Source organism: Staurois parvus, unplaced genomic scaffold, assembly GCF_062004578.1.
Source record: "Staurois parvus isolate SC_StPar_1 unplaced genomic scaffold, SC_StPar_1.0 ptg000347l, whole genome shotgun sequence".
Classification (NCBI taxonomy): domain Eukaryota; kingdom Metazoa; phylum Chordata; class Amphibia; order Anura; family Ranidae; genus Staurois; species Staurois parvus.
The window spans coordinates 5,218,415-5,235,046 of record NW_028318143.1 but is presented as its reverse complement, the minus strand read 5'-3'; the positions used below and the strand labels follow the sequence as shown (position 1 = coordinate 5,235,046).

The following is a 16,632-nucleotide window of genomic DNA, read 5'->3' as shown; positions in this document are numbered from 1 at the left end:
CTGCCAAAGTGCACGGCAGCGCCGACGTGTGGAGCTGTAACTACGGTCAGGGACAGTACATGTCATTTACGGCCCACTGGGTGAACGTGGTGCCGGCACAGCCGCACCAGCAACTTGGACAGGTCACGACGCTTTTGCCTCCACGTTTGCACGTCCTTGGTCCAGCAAACATGTCCGCCTCTACCACCTCTTTTTCCGCCGTGTCCTCAGCCGCCACCCCCGTGCCAAGTCCCATTACCCGACCGGCATATCACATGTGCAGGGCGCAACGGTGTCACGCTGTGCTGCACCTGGTATGCCTTGGCGAACGTAGTCACACAGGGGAGGAACTTCTGAGTGTAATGAACAGAGAAATCGACAGATGGCTGTCTCCGCGCAAACTGAAAATCGGAACCATGTTGACCGACAACGGAAAGAACATGGTGTCTGCTCTGCGTCAAGGAAGGTTGTGCCATGCGCCATGCATGGCTCACGTGTTCAATCTGGTTGTCAAGCGGTTCCTAAAATCCACCATCCCACTGCAAGACATCCTTAAAATGTCACGTAAACTGTGCATGCATTTCAGCCATTCCTACACCGCAAAGAACACCCTCATTGAGCTGCAGCGGCAGAACGGAATTCCACAGCATCGCCTGATCTGCGACGTTGCAACAAGGTGGAATTCAACCCTACACATGTTAGACCGCCTTTACGAGCAGCGAAAGGCCATCACCGATTTCCTGATGTTACAAGCGGATAAAGGTACTCCCCTGTGTAACTTAGATGTCAGCCATTGGCAGCTCATGCGTGACACCTGCCGCTTGCTCAGGCCCTTTGAGGAGGCCACGCTATTCGTGAGTCGGCAGGACTATGGGATGAACGACGTCATTCCTCTGTTGCACGTCCTGGAACAAATGCTGTTAACAATGGCTGGTCAGGGTGCGGTAGACGTGGCGCACAGATCTCAACGCCACATGACCCCTGTGGGGCCAGGACAGGAAGAAGAGGAGGAGGTAGAGGAGGACATTTGTGCTCAGGAATTATTGAGTGAAATGGGTGGTTTTTCCACTCAGCGGACAGGAGTGGAGGAGCAGGAGCATCTGGTAGAGGAGGAGGAGGAGACAGAGGACCCAGACGCACCGTGGCAGTATGCTGTGGAGATGGAGGCAGGGAGTCCCTCGCATTCCTTGGCACAAATGGCCCATAGCATGCTCGTTTGCTTGCGTAGCGACAGCCGAATAATAACCATCAGACAGAGGGATGACTTTTGGCTGTCCACCTTGTTGGACCCTTGCTATCGTTCCAAAATGGTGGCCTCTTTCACACCTGCTGAGAGGGAGGCCAAAATTACGTACTATAAAAACCACCTATGTAGTCAGTTGGTCTCTGCCTTTGTGCGCCAACGTCCATCCTCAGACACTGTGGGCCCTGTGCGCTCGCGTTCCGCTGCCATGGCAGCAGGGGAGGGGTGGGGTGGCAGGAGCAGTGGCAGCTCCACCAGCAGCGGCTGCCTCAGTCTGCAGTCGATGATGAGTAGCTTTCTTCACCAGCGCAGTGAGGAAACTACTAACCAGCCGCAGCAGCAGCATCAGGTGGACCTGGAGCAGGAGCTCAAACAACAGGCTTGGGCCTACTTGGACAGCACCCTGCCAACCGAGGTAGACAATCCCCTTGACTACTGGGCAACGAAACTTGACCTTTGGCCCCAACTATCTGAATTTGCCCTTGAAAGGCTGTCATGCCCGGCCAGTAGCGTGGCATCGGAGCGCGTGTTTAGTGCGGCAGGAGGTATTGTAACTCCGCGGAGGACACGACTGTCCACCCAAAGTGTGGAGAGACTCACGTTTGTGAAAATGAATCAGGCGTGGATTAGTCTGGATTTCAAACCACCAGTTCCTGACACAACTGACTAAATCCGCCATGAATCATGCCCCTGCCATGTGCCACTTTCAGGTCTCCTCACACACTGCTGGTGTGTTCCATTTTTTGTCATAGGGTGCTGGCAGATTACGGGCCTCCCATTGCTGCTGTCTCCATCGCCACACTCTGCCATGTGCCACATTCAGGTCTCTTCACACTGCTGTTGTGTTGAATTTTTTGACATAGGGTGCTGGCAGATTACGGGCCTCCCATAGCTGCTGCCAGGCCCCTAATCTGCCATGGGCCCCTATATACCGCCTCCTCATGCTGCTGCCAAGTCCAGAGTCTCTCATGGGTCCCTGTACGGCCTCCCATTGCTGCTGTCTCCATCGCCACACTCTGCCATGTGCCACATTCAGGTCTCTTCACACTGCTTGTGTTTTCAATTTTTTGACATAGGGTGCTGGCAGATTACGGGCCTCCCATAGCTGCTGCCAGGCCCCTAATCTGCCATGGGCCCCTATATACCGCCTCCTCATGCTGCTGCCAAGTCCAGAGTCTCTCATGGGTCCCTGTACGGCCTCCCATTGCTGCTGCCAGGAGGCAGCAGGGTCGCAGCAGTGTCAGTGGAGGCAAACGGCCTCCACTGACACTGCTCCACTGCAGCCTACCACCACGGCCAGTAGTGGTGCCGTTGTGCACGGAGGAAGTAGCAGTCAGCCAGTGAGGAGTAGCGGAGGCAAAGTTTCCTACTCTGCGGTGTGGCAATTTTTCGTCAAGCCGCCCGAGGAAGTAAACGTAGCCGTATGTCGACTATGTGGCCAGAAAGTCAAGCGTGGCCAGGGGGCCCATGTTGGGACTACAGCGTTGCGTCAGCATATGCAGCGTCGCCATTCGGTGGCCTGGGAAAAACGTGATAAAGATACGGCGGTTCTGCCTGCCCCAGCCCAGGGTTCCATTTTGTCATAGGGTGCTGGCAGATTACGGGCCTCCCATAGGTACCGCCAGGCCCCAAATCGGCCATGGGCCCCCGTACCGCCTGGTCACGCTGCTGCCGAGCCCACAGTGTGACCTGGGTCCCTGTACGGCCTCCCATTGCTTCCACTCTGCCATGTGCCACTTTGAGGTCTCCTCACACTCCTGTGCTTTTCCATTTTGACATAGGTTGCTGGCAGATTACATGCCTTCCATAGGTGCCGCCAGGCCCCATATCGGCCATGGGCCCCCGTACCGCCTGGTCACGCTGCTGCTGAGCCCACAGTGTGACCTGGGTCCCTGTACGGCCTCCCATTGCTTCCACTCTGCCATGTGCCACTTTGAAATCTCCTCACACTCCTGCGGTTGTCCATTTTGTCATAGGTTGCTGGCAGATTACAGGCCATCCATTGGTGCCGCCAGGCCCCATATCGGCCATGGGCCCCCGTACCGCCTGGTCACGCTGCTGCTGAGCCCACAGTGTGACCTGGGTCCCTGTACGGCCTCCCATTGCTTCCACTCTGCCATGTGCCACTTATAAATCTCCTCACACTCCTGCGGTTGTCCATTTTGTCATAGGTTGCTGTCAGATTACAGGCCTTCCATTGGTGCCGCCAGGCCCCATATCGGCCATGGGCCTCCGTACCGCCTGGTCACGCTGCTGCTGAGCCCACAGTGTGACCTGGGTCCCTGTACGGCCTCCCATTGCTTCCACTCTGCCATGTGCCACTTTGAAATCTCCTCACACTCCTGCGGTTGTCCATTTTGTCATAGGTTGCTGGCAGATTACAGGCCTTCCATTGGTGCCGCCAGGCCCCATATCGGCCATGGGCCCCCATACCGCCTGGTCACGCTGCTGCTGAGCCCACAGTGTGACCTGGGTCCCTGTACGGCCTCCCATTGCTTCCACTCTGCCATGTGCCACTTATAAATCTCCTCACACTCCTGCGGTTGTCCATTTTGTCATAGGTTGCTGGCAGATTACAGGCCGTCCATTGGTGCCGCCAGGCCCCATATCGGCCATGGGCCTCCGTACCGCCTGGTCACGCTGCTGCTGAGCCCACAGTGTGACCTGGGTCCCTGTACGGCCTCCCATTGCTTCCACTCTGCCATGTGCCACTTTGAAATCTCCTCACACTCCTGCGGTTGTCCATTTTGTCATAAGTTGCTGGCAGATTACAGGCCTTCCATAGGTGCCGCCAGGCCCCAAATCGGCCATGGGCCCCCGTACCGCCTGGTCACGCTGCTGCTGGGCCCACAGTGTGACCTGGGTCCCTGTACGGCCTCCCATTGCTGCTGCCAGGAGGCAGCAGGTTCGCAGCTGTGTCAGTGGAGGCAAACGGCCACGGAGTAGAGCAGCAGCTCCACTGCAGCCTACCACCACAGCCAGTAGTGGTGCCGGTGTGCACGGAGGAAGTAGCAGTCAGCCAGTGAGGAGTAGCGGGTGCAAAGTTTCCTACTCGGCGGTGTGGCAAGTTTTCGTCAAGCCGCCCGAGGAAGTAAACGTAGCCTAATGTCGACTATGTGGCCAGAAAGTCAAGCGTGGCCAGGGGGCCCATGTTGGGACTACAGCGTTGCGTCAGCATATCCAGCGTCGCCATTCGGTGGCCTGGGAAAAACGTGATAAAGATACGGCGGTTCTGCCTGCCCCAGCCCAGGGTTCCATTTTGTCATAGGGTGCTGGCAGATTACGGGCCTCCCATAGGTGCCGCCAGGCCCCAAATCGGCCATGGGCCCCCGTACCGCCTGGTCACGCTGCTGCTGGGCCCACAGTGTGACCTGGGTCCCTGTACGGCCTCCCATTGCTTCCACTCTGCCATGTGCCACTTTGAAATCTCCTCACACTCCTGCGGTTGTCCATTTTGTTATAGGTTGCTGGCAGATTACAGGCCTTCCATTGGTGCCGCCAGGCCCCATATCGGCCATGGGCCCCCGTACCGCCTGGTCACGCTGCTGCTGAGCCCACAGTGTGACCTGGGTCCCTGTACGGCCTCCCATTGCTTCCACTCTGCCATGTGCCACTTTGAAATCTCCTCACACTCCTGCGGTTGTCCATTTTGTCATAGGTTGCTGGCAGATTACAGGCCTTCCATTGGTGCCGCCAGGCCCCATATCGGCCATGGGCCCCCGTACCGCCTGGTCACGCTGCTGCTGAGCCCACAGTGTGACCTGGGTCCCTGTACGGCCTCCCATTGCTTCCACTCTGCCATGTGCCACTTTGAAATCTCCTCACACTCCTGCGGTTGTCCATTTTGTCATAGGTTGCTGGCAGATTACAGGCCTTCCATTGGTGCCGCCAGGCCCCATATCGGCCATGGGCCCCCGTACCGCCTGGTCACGCTGCTGCTGAGCCCACAGTGTGACCTGGGTCCCTGTACGGCCTCCCATTGCTTCCACTCTGCCATGTGCCACTTTGAAATCTCCTCACACTCCTGCGGTTGTCCATTTTGTCATAGGTTGCTGGCAGATTACAGGCCTTCCATAGGTGCCGCCAGGCCCCAAATCGGCCATGGGCCCCCGTACCGCCTGGTCACGCTGCTGCTGGGCCCACAGTGTGACCTGGGTCCCTGTACGGCCTCCCATTGCTGCTGCCAGGAGGCAGCAGGGTCGCAGCTGTGTCAGTGGAGGCAAACGGCCACGGAGTAGAGCAGCAGCTCCACTGCAGCCTACCACCACAGCCAGTAGTGGTGCCGGTGTGCACGGAGGAAGTAGCAGTCAGCCAGTGAGGAGTAGCGGGTGCAAAGTTTCCTACTCGGCGGTGTGGCAAGTTTTCGTCAAGCCGCCCGAGGAAGTAAACGTAGCCTAATGTCGACTATGTGGCCAGAAAGTCAAGCGTGGCCAGGGGGCCCATGTTGGGACTACAGCGTTGCGTCAGCATATCCATCGTCGCCATTCGGTGGCCTGGGAAAAACGTGATAAAGATACGGCGGTTCTGCCTGCCCCAGCCCAGGGTTCCATTTTGTCATAGGGTGCTGGCAGATTACGGGCCTCCCATAGGTGCCGCCAGGCCCCATATCGGCCATGGGCCCCCGTACCGCCTGGTCACGCTGCTGCTGAGCCCACAGTGTGACCTGGGTCCCTGTACGGCCTCCCATTGCTTCCACTCTGCCATGTGCCACTTTGAAATCTCCTCACACTCCTGCAGTTGTCCATTTTGTCATAGGTTGCTGGCAGATTACAGGCCTTCCATTGGTGCCGCCAGGCCCCATATCGGCCATGGGCCCCCGTACCGCCTGGTCACGCTGCTGCTGAGCCCACATTGTGACCTGGGTCCCTGTACGGCCTCCCATTGCTTCCACTCTGCCATGTGCCACTTTGAAATCTCCTCACACTCCTGCGGTTGTCCATTTTGTCATAGGTTGCTGGCAGATTACAGGCCTTCCATTGGTGCCGCCAGGCCCCATATCGGCCATGGGCCCCCGTACCGCCTGGTCACGCTGCTGCTGAGCCCACAGTGTGACCTGGGTCCCTGTACGGCCTCCCATTGCTTCCACTCTGCCATGTGCCACTTTGAAATCTCCTCACACTCCTGCGGTTGTCCATTTTGTCATAGGTTGCTGGCAGATTACAGGCCTTCCATAGGTGCCGCCAGGCCCCAAATCGGCCATGGGCCCCCGTACCGCCTGGTCACGCTGCTGCTGGGCCCACAGTGTGACCTGGGTCCCTGTACGGCCTCCCATTGCTTCCACTCTGCCATGTGCCACTTTGAGGTCTCCTCACACTCCTGCGGTTTTCCATTTTGTCATAGGTTGCTGGCAGATTAGCGGCCTTCCATAGGTGCCGCCAGGCCCCATATCGGCCATGGGCCCCCGTACCGCCTGGTCACGCTGCTGCTGGGCCCACAGTGTGACCTGGGTCCCTGTACGGCCTCCCATTGCTTCCACTCTGCCATGTGCCACTTTGAGGTCTCCTCACACTCCTGCGGTTTTCCATTTTGTCATAGGTTGCTGGCAGATTAGCGGCCTTCCATAGGTGCCGCCAGGCCCCATATCGGCCATGGGCCCCCGTACCGCCTGGTCACGCTGCTGCTGGTCCCACAGTGTGACCTGGGTCCCTGTACGGCCTCCCATTGCTTCCACTCTGCCATGTGCCACTTTGAGGTCTCCTCACACTCCTGCGGTTTTCCATTTTGTCATAGGTTGCTGGCAGATTAGCGGCCTTCCATAGGTGCCGCCAGGCCCCATATCGGCCATGGGCCCCCGTACCGCCTGGTCACGCTGCTGCTGGTCCCACAGTGTGACCTGGGTCCCTGTACGGCCTCCCATTGCTTCCACTCTGCCATGTGCCACTTTGAGGTCTCCTCACACTCCTGCGGTTTTCCATTTTGTCATAGGTTGCTGGCAGATTAGCGGCCTTCCATAGGTGCCGCCAGGCCCCATATCGGCCATGGGCCCCCGTACCGCCTGGTCACGTTGCTCCTGGTCCCACAGTGTGACTTGGGTCCCTGTACGGCCTCCCATTGCTTCCACTCTGCCATGTGCCACTTTGAGGTCTCCTCACACTCCTGCGGTTTTCCATTTTGTCATAGGTTGCTGGCAGATTAGCGGCCTTCCATAGGTGCCGCCAGGCCCCATATCGGCCATGGGCCCCCGTACCGCCTGGTCACGCTGCTGCTGGTCCCACAGTGTGACCTGGGTCCCTGTACGGCCTCCCATTGCTTCCACTCTGCCATGTGCCACTTTGAGGTCTCCTCACACTCCTGCGGTTTTCCATTTTGTCATAGGTTGCTGGCAGATTAGCGGCCTTCCATAGGTGCCGCCAGGCCCCATATCGGCCATGGGCCCCCGTACCGCCTGGTCACGCTGCTGCTGGTCCCACAGTGTGACCTGGGTCCCTGTACGGCCTCCCATTGCTTCCACTCTGCCATGTGCCACTTTGAGGTCTCCTCACACCCCTGCGGTTTTCCATTTTGTCATAGGTTGCTGGCAGATTAGCGGCCTTCCATAGGTGCCGCCAGGCCCCATATCGGCCATGGGCCCCCGTACCGCCTGGTCACGCTGCTGCTGGTCCCACAGTGTGACCTGGGTCCCTGTACGGCCTCCCATTGCTTTCACTCTGCCATGTGCCACTTTGAAATCTCCTCACACTCCTGCGGTTGTCCATTTTGTCATAGGTTGCTGGCAGATTAGCGGCCTTCCATAGGTGCCGCCAGGCCCCATATCGGCCATGGGCCCCCGTACCGCCTGGTCACGCTGCTGCTGGTCCCACAGTGTGACCTGGGTCCCTGTACGGCCTCCCATTGCTTCCACTCTGCCATGTGCCACTTTGAGGTCTCCTCACACTCCTGCGGTTTTCCATTTTGTCATAGGTTGCTGGCAGATTAGCGGCCTTCCATAGGTGCCGCCAGGCCCCATATCGGCCATGGGCCCCCGTACCGCCTGGTCACGCTGCTGCTGGTCCCACAGTGTGACCTGGGTCCCTGTACGGCCTCCCATTGCTTCCACTCTGCCATGTGCCACTTTGAAATCTCCTCACACTCCTGCGGTTGTCCATTTTGTCATAGGTTGCTGGCAGATTACAGGCCTTCCATTGGTGCCGCCAGGCCCCATATCGGCCATGGGCCCCCGTACCGCCTGGTCACGCTGCTGCTGAGCCCACAGTGTGACCTGGGTCCCTGTACGGCCTCCCATTGCTTCCACTCTGCCATGTGCCACTTTGAGGTCTCCTCACACTCCTGTGCTTTTCCATTTTGACATAGGTTGCTGGCAGATTACAGGCCTTCCATAGGTTCCGCCAGGCCCCATATCGGCCATGGGCCCCCGTACCTCCTGGTCACGCTGCTGCTGGGCCCACAGTGTGACCTGGGTCCCTGTACGGCCTCCCATTGCTTCCACTCTGCCATGTGCCACTTTGAGGTCTCCTCACACTGCTGGTGTGTTAAATTTTTTGACATAGGGTGCTGGCAGATTACGGGCCTCCCATTGCTGCTGCCAGGCACGTAATCTGCCATGGGCCCCCGTACCGACTCCTCATGCTGTGACGTTGCAACAAGGTGTAATTCAACCCTACATATGTTAGACCGCCTTTACGAACAGCTAAAGGCCATCACAGATTTCCTGATGTTAAAAGCGGATAAAGGTACTCCCTGTGTAACTTAGATGTCAGCCATTGTCAGCTCATGCGTGACACCTGCGCTTGCTCAGGCCCTTTGAGGAGGCCACGCTATTCGTGAGTCGGCAGGACTATGGGATGAACGAGGTCAAATCGGCCATGGGCCCCCGTACCGCCTGTTCACGCTGATGCTGGTCCCACAGTGTGACCTGGGTCCCTGTACCGCCTCCCATTGCTCCCACTCTGCCATGTGCCACTTTGAGGTCTCCTCACACTCCTGCGGTTTTCCATTTTGTCATAGGTTGCTGGCAGATTACAGGCCTTCCATAGGTGCCACCAGGCCCCAAATCGGCCATGGGCCCCCGTACCGCCTGGTCACGCTGCTGCTGGGCCCACAGTGTGACCTGGGTCCCTGTACCGCCTCCCATTGCTCCCACTCTGCCATGTGCCACTTTCAGGTCTCCTCACACTCCTGCTGGTTTCCATTTTGTCATAGGTTGCTGTATGGCCTCCCATTGCTGCTGGCTCCACCGCCACACTGTGGCTCCAAACACTGGTTTTGGCCCCGTGACTGGCCAAATGAGTGAAGTGTGCGGTGATTCTAAGATCGACGGCACTCATCTGCATGTCATACTGAGTGACAGTATTATTTCTCTTCCCCAGCAGACTCCAAGGGCATTTAAATTAAAGGTACAGTGTTCTGCACTAATATTAAGTCTCTCTGAAGCCTAGAAACACCCTTTTTTAAGTTAAATTCACAGCGAATTTATTCGACTCGAATCGAATATTGTCCACGAATTCGCCGAATCAGTCGAATCGAATTTTTCATTTCTTCGCTCATCTCTACCAATTAACCCATTAATGGTGCGAAAAACAGCCGATTTTTTTTTCGGCCGATAAATCGGCCGATGTTCGACCCATCTGTGGCCTGCATAAGTCAAGTGGTCTGCGACCAAGGACAGTGCATGTTACAACATGTCAGAACACGCTGAAGTGCGAATGACTGTGTGACTCACCACCATAGTGCTACACCAAGGGCATTCCCGGAATTAAATTGTCACCTATTGTATTTGCATGCTGTCTGTTTAGGCTCTCACCTTAGCACAATTAGGGGTCCACTTAGAACCATAGTGATTAGAACGTTTTATTGTCTCTGGGTCATACAGTACGTAGCCACCAGGAGTTATCTAAAGCCCTAAGTATGAAATGTAATTATATAGAGCAACGAGCGTGCAATATGTGGAAGGTGCATCAAAAATGACTTTCAGAAAAACTTTGCACTAATAACTCAACCTGTGTTCTCCCTAAAAATGCATTGTGGTTCTTTTTGTAGAAAAAAAACTGGATGTCATAAAAAAAATAAAACAGTCATCTAATGTAGACCTGAAGTCAAGAAAATTTGAAGCTGTTACCAGAATGGAGCTAAGGGGAAATCTTCCACTGGGGACACATGATCTAGTGACAGCTGGACTGTATGGGTTAAAAGATTTTTTTTTAGCTGGGGGGGTACACGGGTGAATGGAATAAGTACAAATACTTGCCCTATTCCTCACTCCTGCAGACTTTTCCTTTTTCATGCCACCAGTCCTCTCTGATGTCATCACGTACAATGCAGTTCTAGCAGTCCTGCATTGTATGGAGGGGCAAAGACCTACCAACATTCAAGAGAACTGGAAGCGGAGGAGAGTGCTGGCTGCCTGGAGAGTGATGAGTTAGGTAAGTATTCTTATTAATCTACCCCCCTCCATACCCTAGCCAAAAGAGCATTTAACCCATGCACTGCAAGGGAAATCCATTTCATGGGTACATTTAGTCACCGGTCACATCGTTGCGATTTGTGTGCAATTTCAACGCGATTTCTGAAGAATTTATTGCTACTTGTGAAGATTTTCAACGATTTCTTGCAACTTGCTGTGCGATTTTCCATTATATTCTATGTATATGAAATCGCAACAAAACTGCAGAAAAAGTAATGCAAGAACTACTTTAGAAATCACGCTGCAGCAATCTAACGTGTTAAGACACTGACATTCACATTCATTAGATGCGATTTCAGGCGCAATTTCAATTCACAAATCGTGCCAGTATGACTGGGCATTTAAGGTAGCTCAGAGTTGCTGATACTGAATCTGGCCAATTTTTATTAGTGGAGAATGACACTTTTTTAAAGCTATCTTCACAGAGTCCTCCAAACTACAGTAGTCTGACTTACAAGTACACTCCCAAAACCAACTGCCAATCTGCAAATGCTGGAAGTTGCAGAGAACTTGTAAAGTAATGGTGCATGTAATCTCATCAACTGCCAATTGTTACCCTAGGTCAGGGGTAGGCAACCTGCGGCTCTCTAGCTGTTGTGGAACTACATCTCCCATGAGGCATTGCAACATTACAAAACTGACAGTTACAGCTATGACTTGCAGAGGCATGATGGAACTTGTAGTCCTGCAACAGCTGGAGAGCCACAGGTTGCCTACCCCTGCCCTAGGTTCATGCCTAGGGTTTTCTGCAGCGTTTTGAAGAAATGCAGTACAGTCCATTTAACATGATTTCCTATGGGACCCGGTGCTATTTCACCCGGTGCTTTTTTTTGGAAAGGGTCAGGAACTTTTTTTTTTAACACAAAAAGTTGCGTTTTTGGTTCTATAGACTTCAATGGAAACGCTGCAGAAGAGCATGTAGTGCATTTTTGCTGCATTTTTTTATGCTTTTTAAATCTGCCTAGCAACAAGAAAAATTAAAAAAAATTGCAAAACACATCAAAAACGCAGCAAAAACGCAACGCAAACGCAATGCAGAGACGGTTCAAACGCAACCTGCATAGGTGTGAACCTAGCCTTAAACTTGGTCAGATTTGTATCCTAACAGATAACATTTTGCATCTCTCTAAGGATAACAAGTGTGATTTGGAGAAATGTCCAATCCAAGGTGCTCCATACAGCAATGAAGTAAGTCACCAAGTAGTTTACAGGACAATTATGAAGCAGGTGAACAGTTCTCTGACAGGGCGGTTATGGAATGATGAGCAGAAGGCTCCTTTTTATAATTACAAGGTTGGTATGATTGCTCCATTGCAGTATTTTGCTCTTTTTTCCTTCCATTACGATCACTGAGACTCATTATATAACATGTTTACCAGGACACGGCGGGGAAAACCCATCAGGTGTGGTACGACGACCCAGAGAGTATAACACTGAAGGCAGCCTACGTCAAGAAGCTCGGCCTCCGAGGGATTGGGATGTGGAGTGCAGACCTCTTGGATTATTCTGATGATCCAGTAGCCCAGCAACAAACCAAGGCCATGTGGAAGGCGTTAATACCATAACTGCTGCTGGTGACCCGTCACCTAGAGCCCAGGAACACAAATGATTTACTGCTGGGTATTACATTGTAGATGATCCTAAAGCACAATTTTATGATCTTCATCCTAATCAGCTAGTCTGGAAATTACATTTACTGGTGTAAAATTATGGTGATTTAAAGCCCAACTCTGGGAAACTTGGAAATTCTCCCATGGGCCCCATTCACATATTGCGTAGCGAGAATATGGGTTCCCACTCGCAATTTTAAAAACGTCATTCACGCGCTTTTCTGTGTGTCGCACATAGAGCAGCTCATTCACTTAAATTGGCTACAGTATGTGCGTTTGTCATGCCAAAGAAGCTCAGAATACAATGTTGGCCCTGGGCCAGGTGTGTTTGTATGTGCGTTTTGCTGCATGGCAAAATTGGATGAATGGCGCCCAAACGCGTGTCTCGCATTGTACCGCGGTTTGGAATCGGGGGCAGAATCACGCCAATTCTGCCCACAATTCTAAATTCCCTTAATGTGACTGGAGCCTTATAGTGGAGCTGCACCAGCACTGCAAGGGTTAACTGCCAGTTTAGGTTTAGGGGGGCATAGAAAAGGACATTTTCTTACCCGATTCTCCATGCTGCTAGACCGGTAACCACAGCGTCTTTTCCCCCATGCTCCAAGTGCCTAAGGTTCTGACCTCAACAAAACCAATGCAGCGTCCAAAGCCCTACATTAGATGTGATGACACTGAGGGACAGTCCACTGCCAGAGTATGGGGGAGAGCCATCTGCTGGGGCAGTGGAGGATGAGGTAAGTAAAAGTGCTTTTACTCTCCCCTGGAATAAATGAGCAGTTAACCCTTGCTGTGCAAGCTCAGCCTCACTACAAAGGAGAAGCTGCAGATTTGAAGTTAAAAAAAAAAAAGAAGATGGCTAATCAATCAAAATAATCAACTGTTTACCTCACTGAATATTTTTTTAAATAAAATATTTTTTAAAGTTTATTTTTGTCTTTCAGATGGTTATGGTTCTAGTAACTAGTAGACCTAAAATACATACTGTAAGCAAAATAAACACAAGCACCCTAAAAAATAGGACTTAAATCAGTGCAAAGATTGCCAAAGATTGTCCAAACTCTTCTATTATACTGCAAGAAGATGGAAAATGGGAAAATTTGTTCTCTGTGATAGAATTAAACGAATCATTTCCACATCTATTGTAGCTTGCTAGCCTCTAGGGTGGTCGCTGCATTCCTATTTTTTTTTCCAGGCTACGAACATTTTCCGCAACTACAGAAAAGTACTCAATGATCCTGATAGAAACTGAGTTTCCTTGCAATATTCTGTGTACCAAACTGAATTCTAAAACAATATTATTAGCTGTCCAAGCAATCTTCTGTAAACTACATAACACCTCCTTGTGTAATATAGATGAGAAGGGGAGGTGTTGGTAGTCCAAATCAGAAGAGCAGCCTGGGGTTAAAGCCCAGGGAGCAGTAAGGCTAGGTTCCTATCTGTGAGGGTGGTGCCACTGTGGATCCGCACAAAAATCCGGGCAGCCGCACCACCCACACAGAAGAATGCGGACCCGCGGGCGGGTGCCATTAATTCTAATGGCGCCGCCCACACTGGAAATCGTAACCGTACTGGGAACCGAGGTTCCTGCGCTGGCTGCGTTTTCAGAAGAAGTGCAGGGACTTCTTCCCTGCGTGTCCTGAGGCACAGGAGTCCATTCAAATGAATGGGCTCTCGTGACTGAGCAAAATGCGGCCCGCAGGAATGCGGATATGTGAACCAGGGGTAAGTGAGTGTTGTCACCCTAGAACAGCAAGTGTTTTCTGGCAGGATAACCAGGTGAAAATAAGGAAAAAGCAGCCTTAAAAAAAGAAAACTAATGCAGTCATCTTATGTAGGGACTGTTAATGCGGTAGTAAACCGCTGCTGATAAACAAAAAAAAAAATCTGGTCCTGTTGCCTTTCTATCATCTCAAATCAGTCTGCCCAATCTCCTCTGACATCAACAAGGCATTTTCCTCCACACAACTGCCACTCACTGGATAGTTTCTCTTTTTCGGACCATTCTCTGTAAACCCTAGAGATGGTTGTGTGTGAAAATCCCAGTAGATCAGAAGTTTTTGAAATACTCAGACCAGCCTGTCTGGCACAAACAACCATGCCATGTTCAAAGTCACTTAAATCCCCTTTCTTCCTCATTCTGATACTCGGTTTGAACTTCAGCAAATCATCTTCACCACATCTAGAAGCCTAAATGCATTGAGTTGCTGCCATGTGATTGGCTGATTAGCATTTTGTGTTACCAAACAATTGAACAGGTGTACCTAATAAAGTGGCCGGCAGCACAGCCTGGTCTCTATCTTTTACTGCAAATAAAGTGGTTGTAAAGGGTGAAGGTTCTGTGTGCAGCTCCCTTCCAGAATCCTCCTAGAAATTCCCCAAGCCTGAGTCCGATTTAGCAATGTGCACGGGAGCAGCGGCTCTCCCAGGTCTCTCCCTCCTTACTGACACAGCAATGGGAGCCAATGATGGGACACCAGTCCTCCCACTGATATCAATAATGGGGCACTATTCCTGCCACTGACACCAATGATGAGGCACTATTTCTTCCATTAACACCAATGATGGAGAACTATTTCTCACACTGACACCAATAATGGTGCACTATTCCTACCACTGACACCAATGATGGGGCACTATTCCTCCTACTGGCACCTATGATGGGTCATTATTTCTCCCACTGACACCAATGATGGGGCACTATTCCTCCCATTGACACCATTGATGGGCCACTATTTCTCCTACTGACAGCAATGATGGGCCACTATTCCTCCCATTGGCACCAAGGATAGGGCACTATTCTCCCACTGACACCAACGATGGTGCACTATTCCTTCCACAGGCACCAATGATGGGGCACTATTCCTCTCATTGGCACCAATAATAGGGCACTATTTCTCCCGCTGACACCAATGATGGTGCACTATTGCTGCCACTGACACCAATAATGGTGCACTATTCCTACCACTGAAACCAATGATGGGGCACTATTTCTCCCACTGTCACCAATGATGAGACACTATTCCTGCCACTGACACCAATTATGGGGCAATATTTCTCCCTCTGACACCAATGATGGGGCACTATTTCTCCCACTGACTTCTTTTCATGGGTTACTATTCCTTCCACTGACAGCAACACTGGGTCATTATTGATACCTACAGTACAAAGGGACAATGATACCAATAATTCATCCCTAGTCCTTCCACTGACACTGATCCATTATTTCTCCTCCCACTGACCACAGACACTAGGTAAATTTTTACTTCCACTGACCACCAACCCATGGGCATTGTATACTTCAAAAGAACAGGAGACAATGCAATATTTTGCAGAATTAAGCGAGATAAATGTACAGAGGATTTACTATATCCCGTAAGATGTGGGCAAGAAAATCTCTGCCTGATCTGGCCAAGATTTGTGGACATTCCATAATACGAGTGACAATTGAATTTCTGTGGGAAATGAATAGAGTGCCATCAGGAGGGATCCAGGGCTCATGGCTAATGCTGGCCATACATGCACTCATTTTTCAGGCACTTGATTGTTCAATTAATGAGTCAAATGGTTGTTCAGTGCAACACAAAAATCACCGACCAAACTGAATACTGTATAGTACACCTGTCCAGGGGCGGACAGACCATTTGGAAACTCGGCACTGCCCGAGGGCCCAGGGTCAGTAGGGGGCCCCATGAGATGCCCTTGGTACCTTTTTCATAGGCTTTTTTGAGTTTGGGCAAGGACACAGGGGCCCCATTATCCCCTATTGCCCGGGGGCCCCATGAGTTGTCAGTCTGCCCCTGGAGCAGAGTATTGGGGGGAAACACAAAACAACTGTCAGTCTCTCTAGGTCTGGTGCTCCATGTAAGATCTCACCTCGTGGAGTGTCAATGATCATGAGAACAGTGAGGAATCATCCCAGAACTACACGTGAGGATCTTGTCAATGATCTCCAGGCAGCTGGGACCACAGTCACCAAGAAAACAATTGGTAACACACTACGCCGACAAGGGTTCAAATCCTGCAGTGCCCGCAAGGTCCCTCTGCTCAAGAAAGCACATGTCCAGTCCCGAGAGCCCGGGGTCAGTAGGGGGACCCATGAGATGCCCCTGGTACCTTTTTCATAGGCTTTTTTGCGTTTGGGCAAGGACACAGGGGCCCCATGATCCCCTATTGCCCGGGGGCCCCATGAGTTGTCAGTCCGCCCCTGCACCTGTCATCAGAAAAATATACTAGATTGTCAACAATGCCTGGCTTCAGGACTTCAGAACTACAGTTTTGGAGCAAAAATGCCGCAGAGGAAAGGATTTTTTAATTTATAGTTTTGAGTTGTCAGTCCTCCCCTGGTACGGAGTACGGACCATACAGTGTTCGGATTATACAGTGTACAGACCATACAG

General features: G+C 52.2%; 1 protein-coding gene across 1 annotated transcript in view; it reads left to right on the top strand.

Annotated features, from left to right (window-relative positions):
- LOC149456802 (di-N-acetylchitobiase-like) overlaps window positions 1–13,162 on the top strand; it is a 40,377-nt gene extending 27,215 nt beyond the window's left edge. The window contains exons 6-7 of the mRNA XM_089684399.1: window positions 11,754–11,915; window positions 12,002–13,162. Coding sequence (XP_089540525.1) covers window positions 11,754–11,915; window positions 12,002–12,187 — 348 coding nt within the window. The 3' untranslated portion in view covers window positions 12,188–13,162. The remainder of the gene's footprint in view (window positions 1–11,753; window positions 11,916–12,001) is intronic.
- The last annotated feature ends 3,470 nt before the right edge of the window (window positions 13,163–16,632 follow it).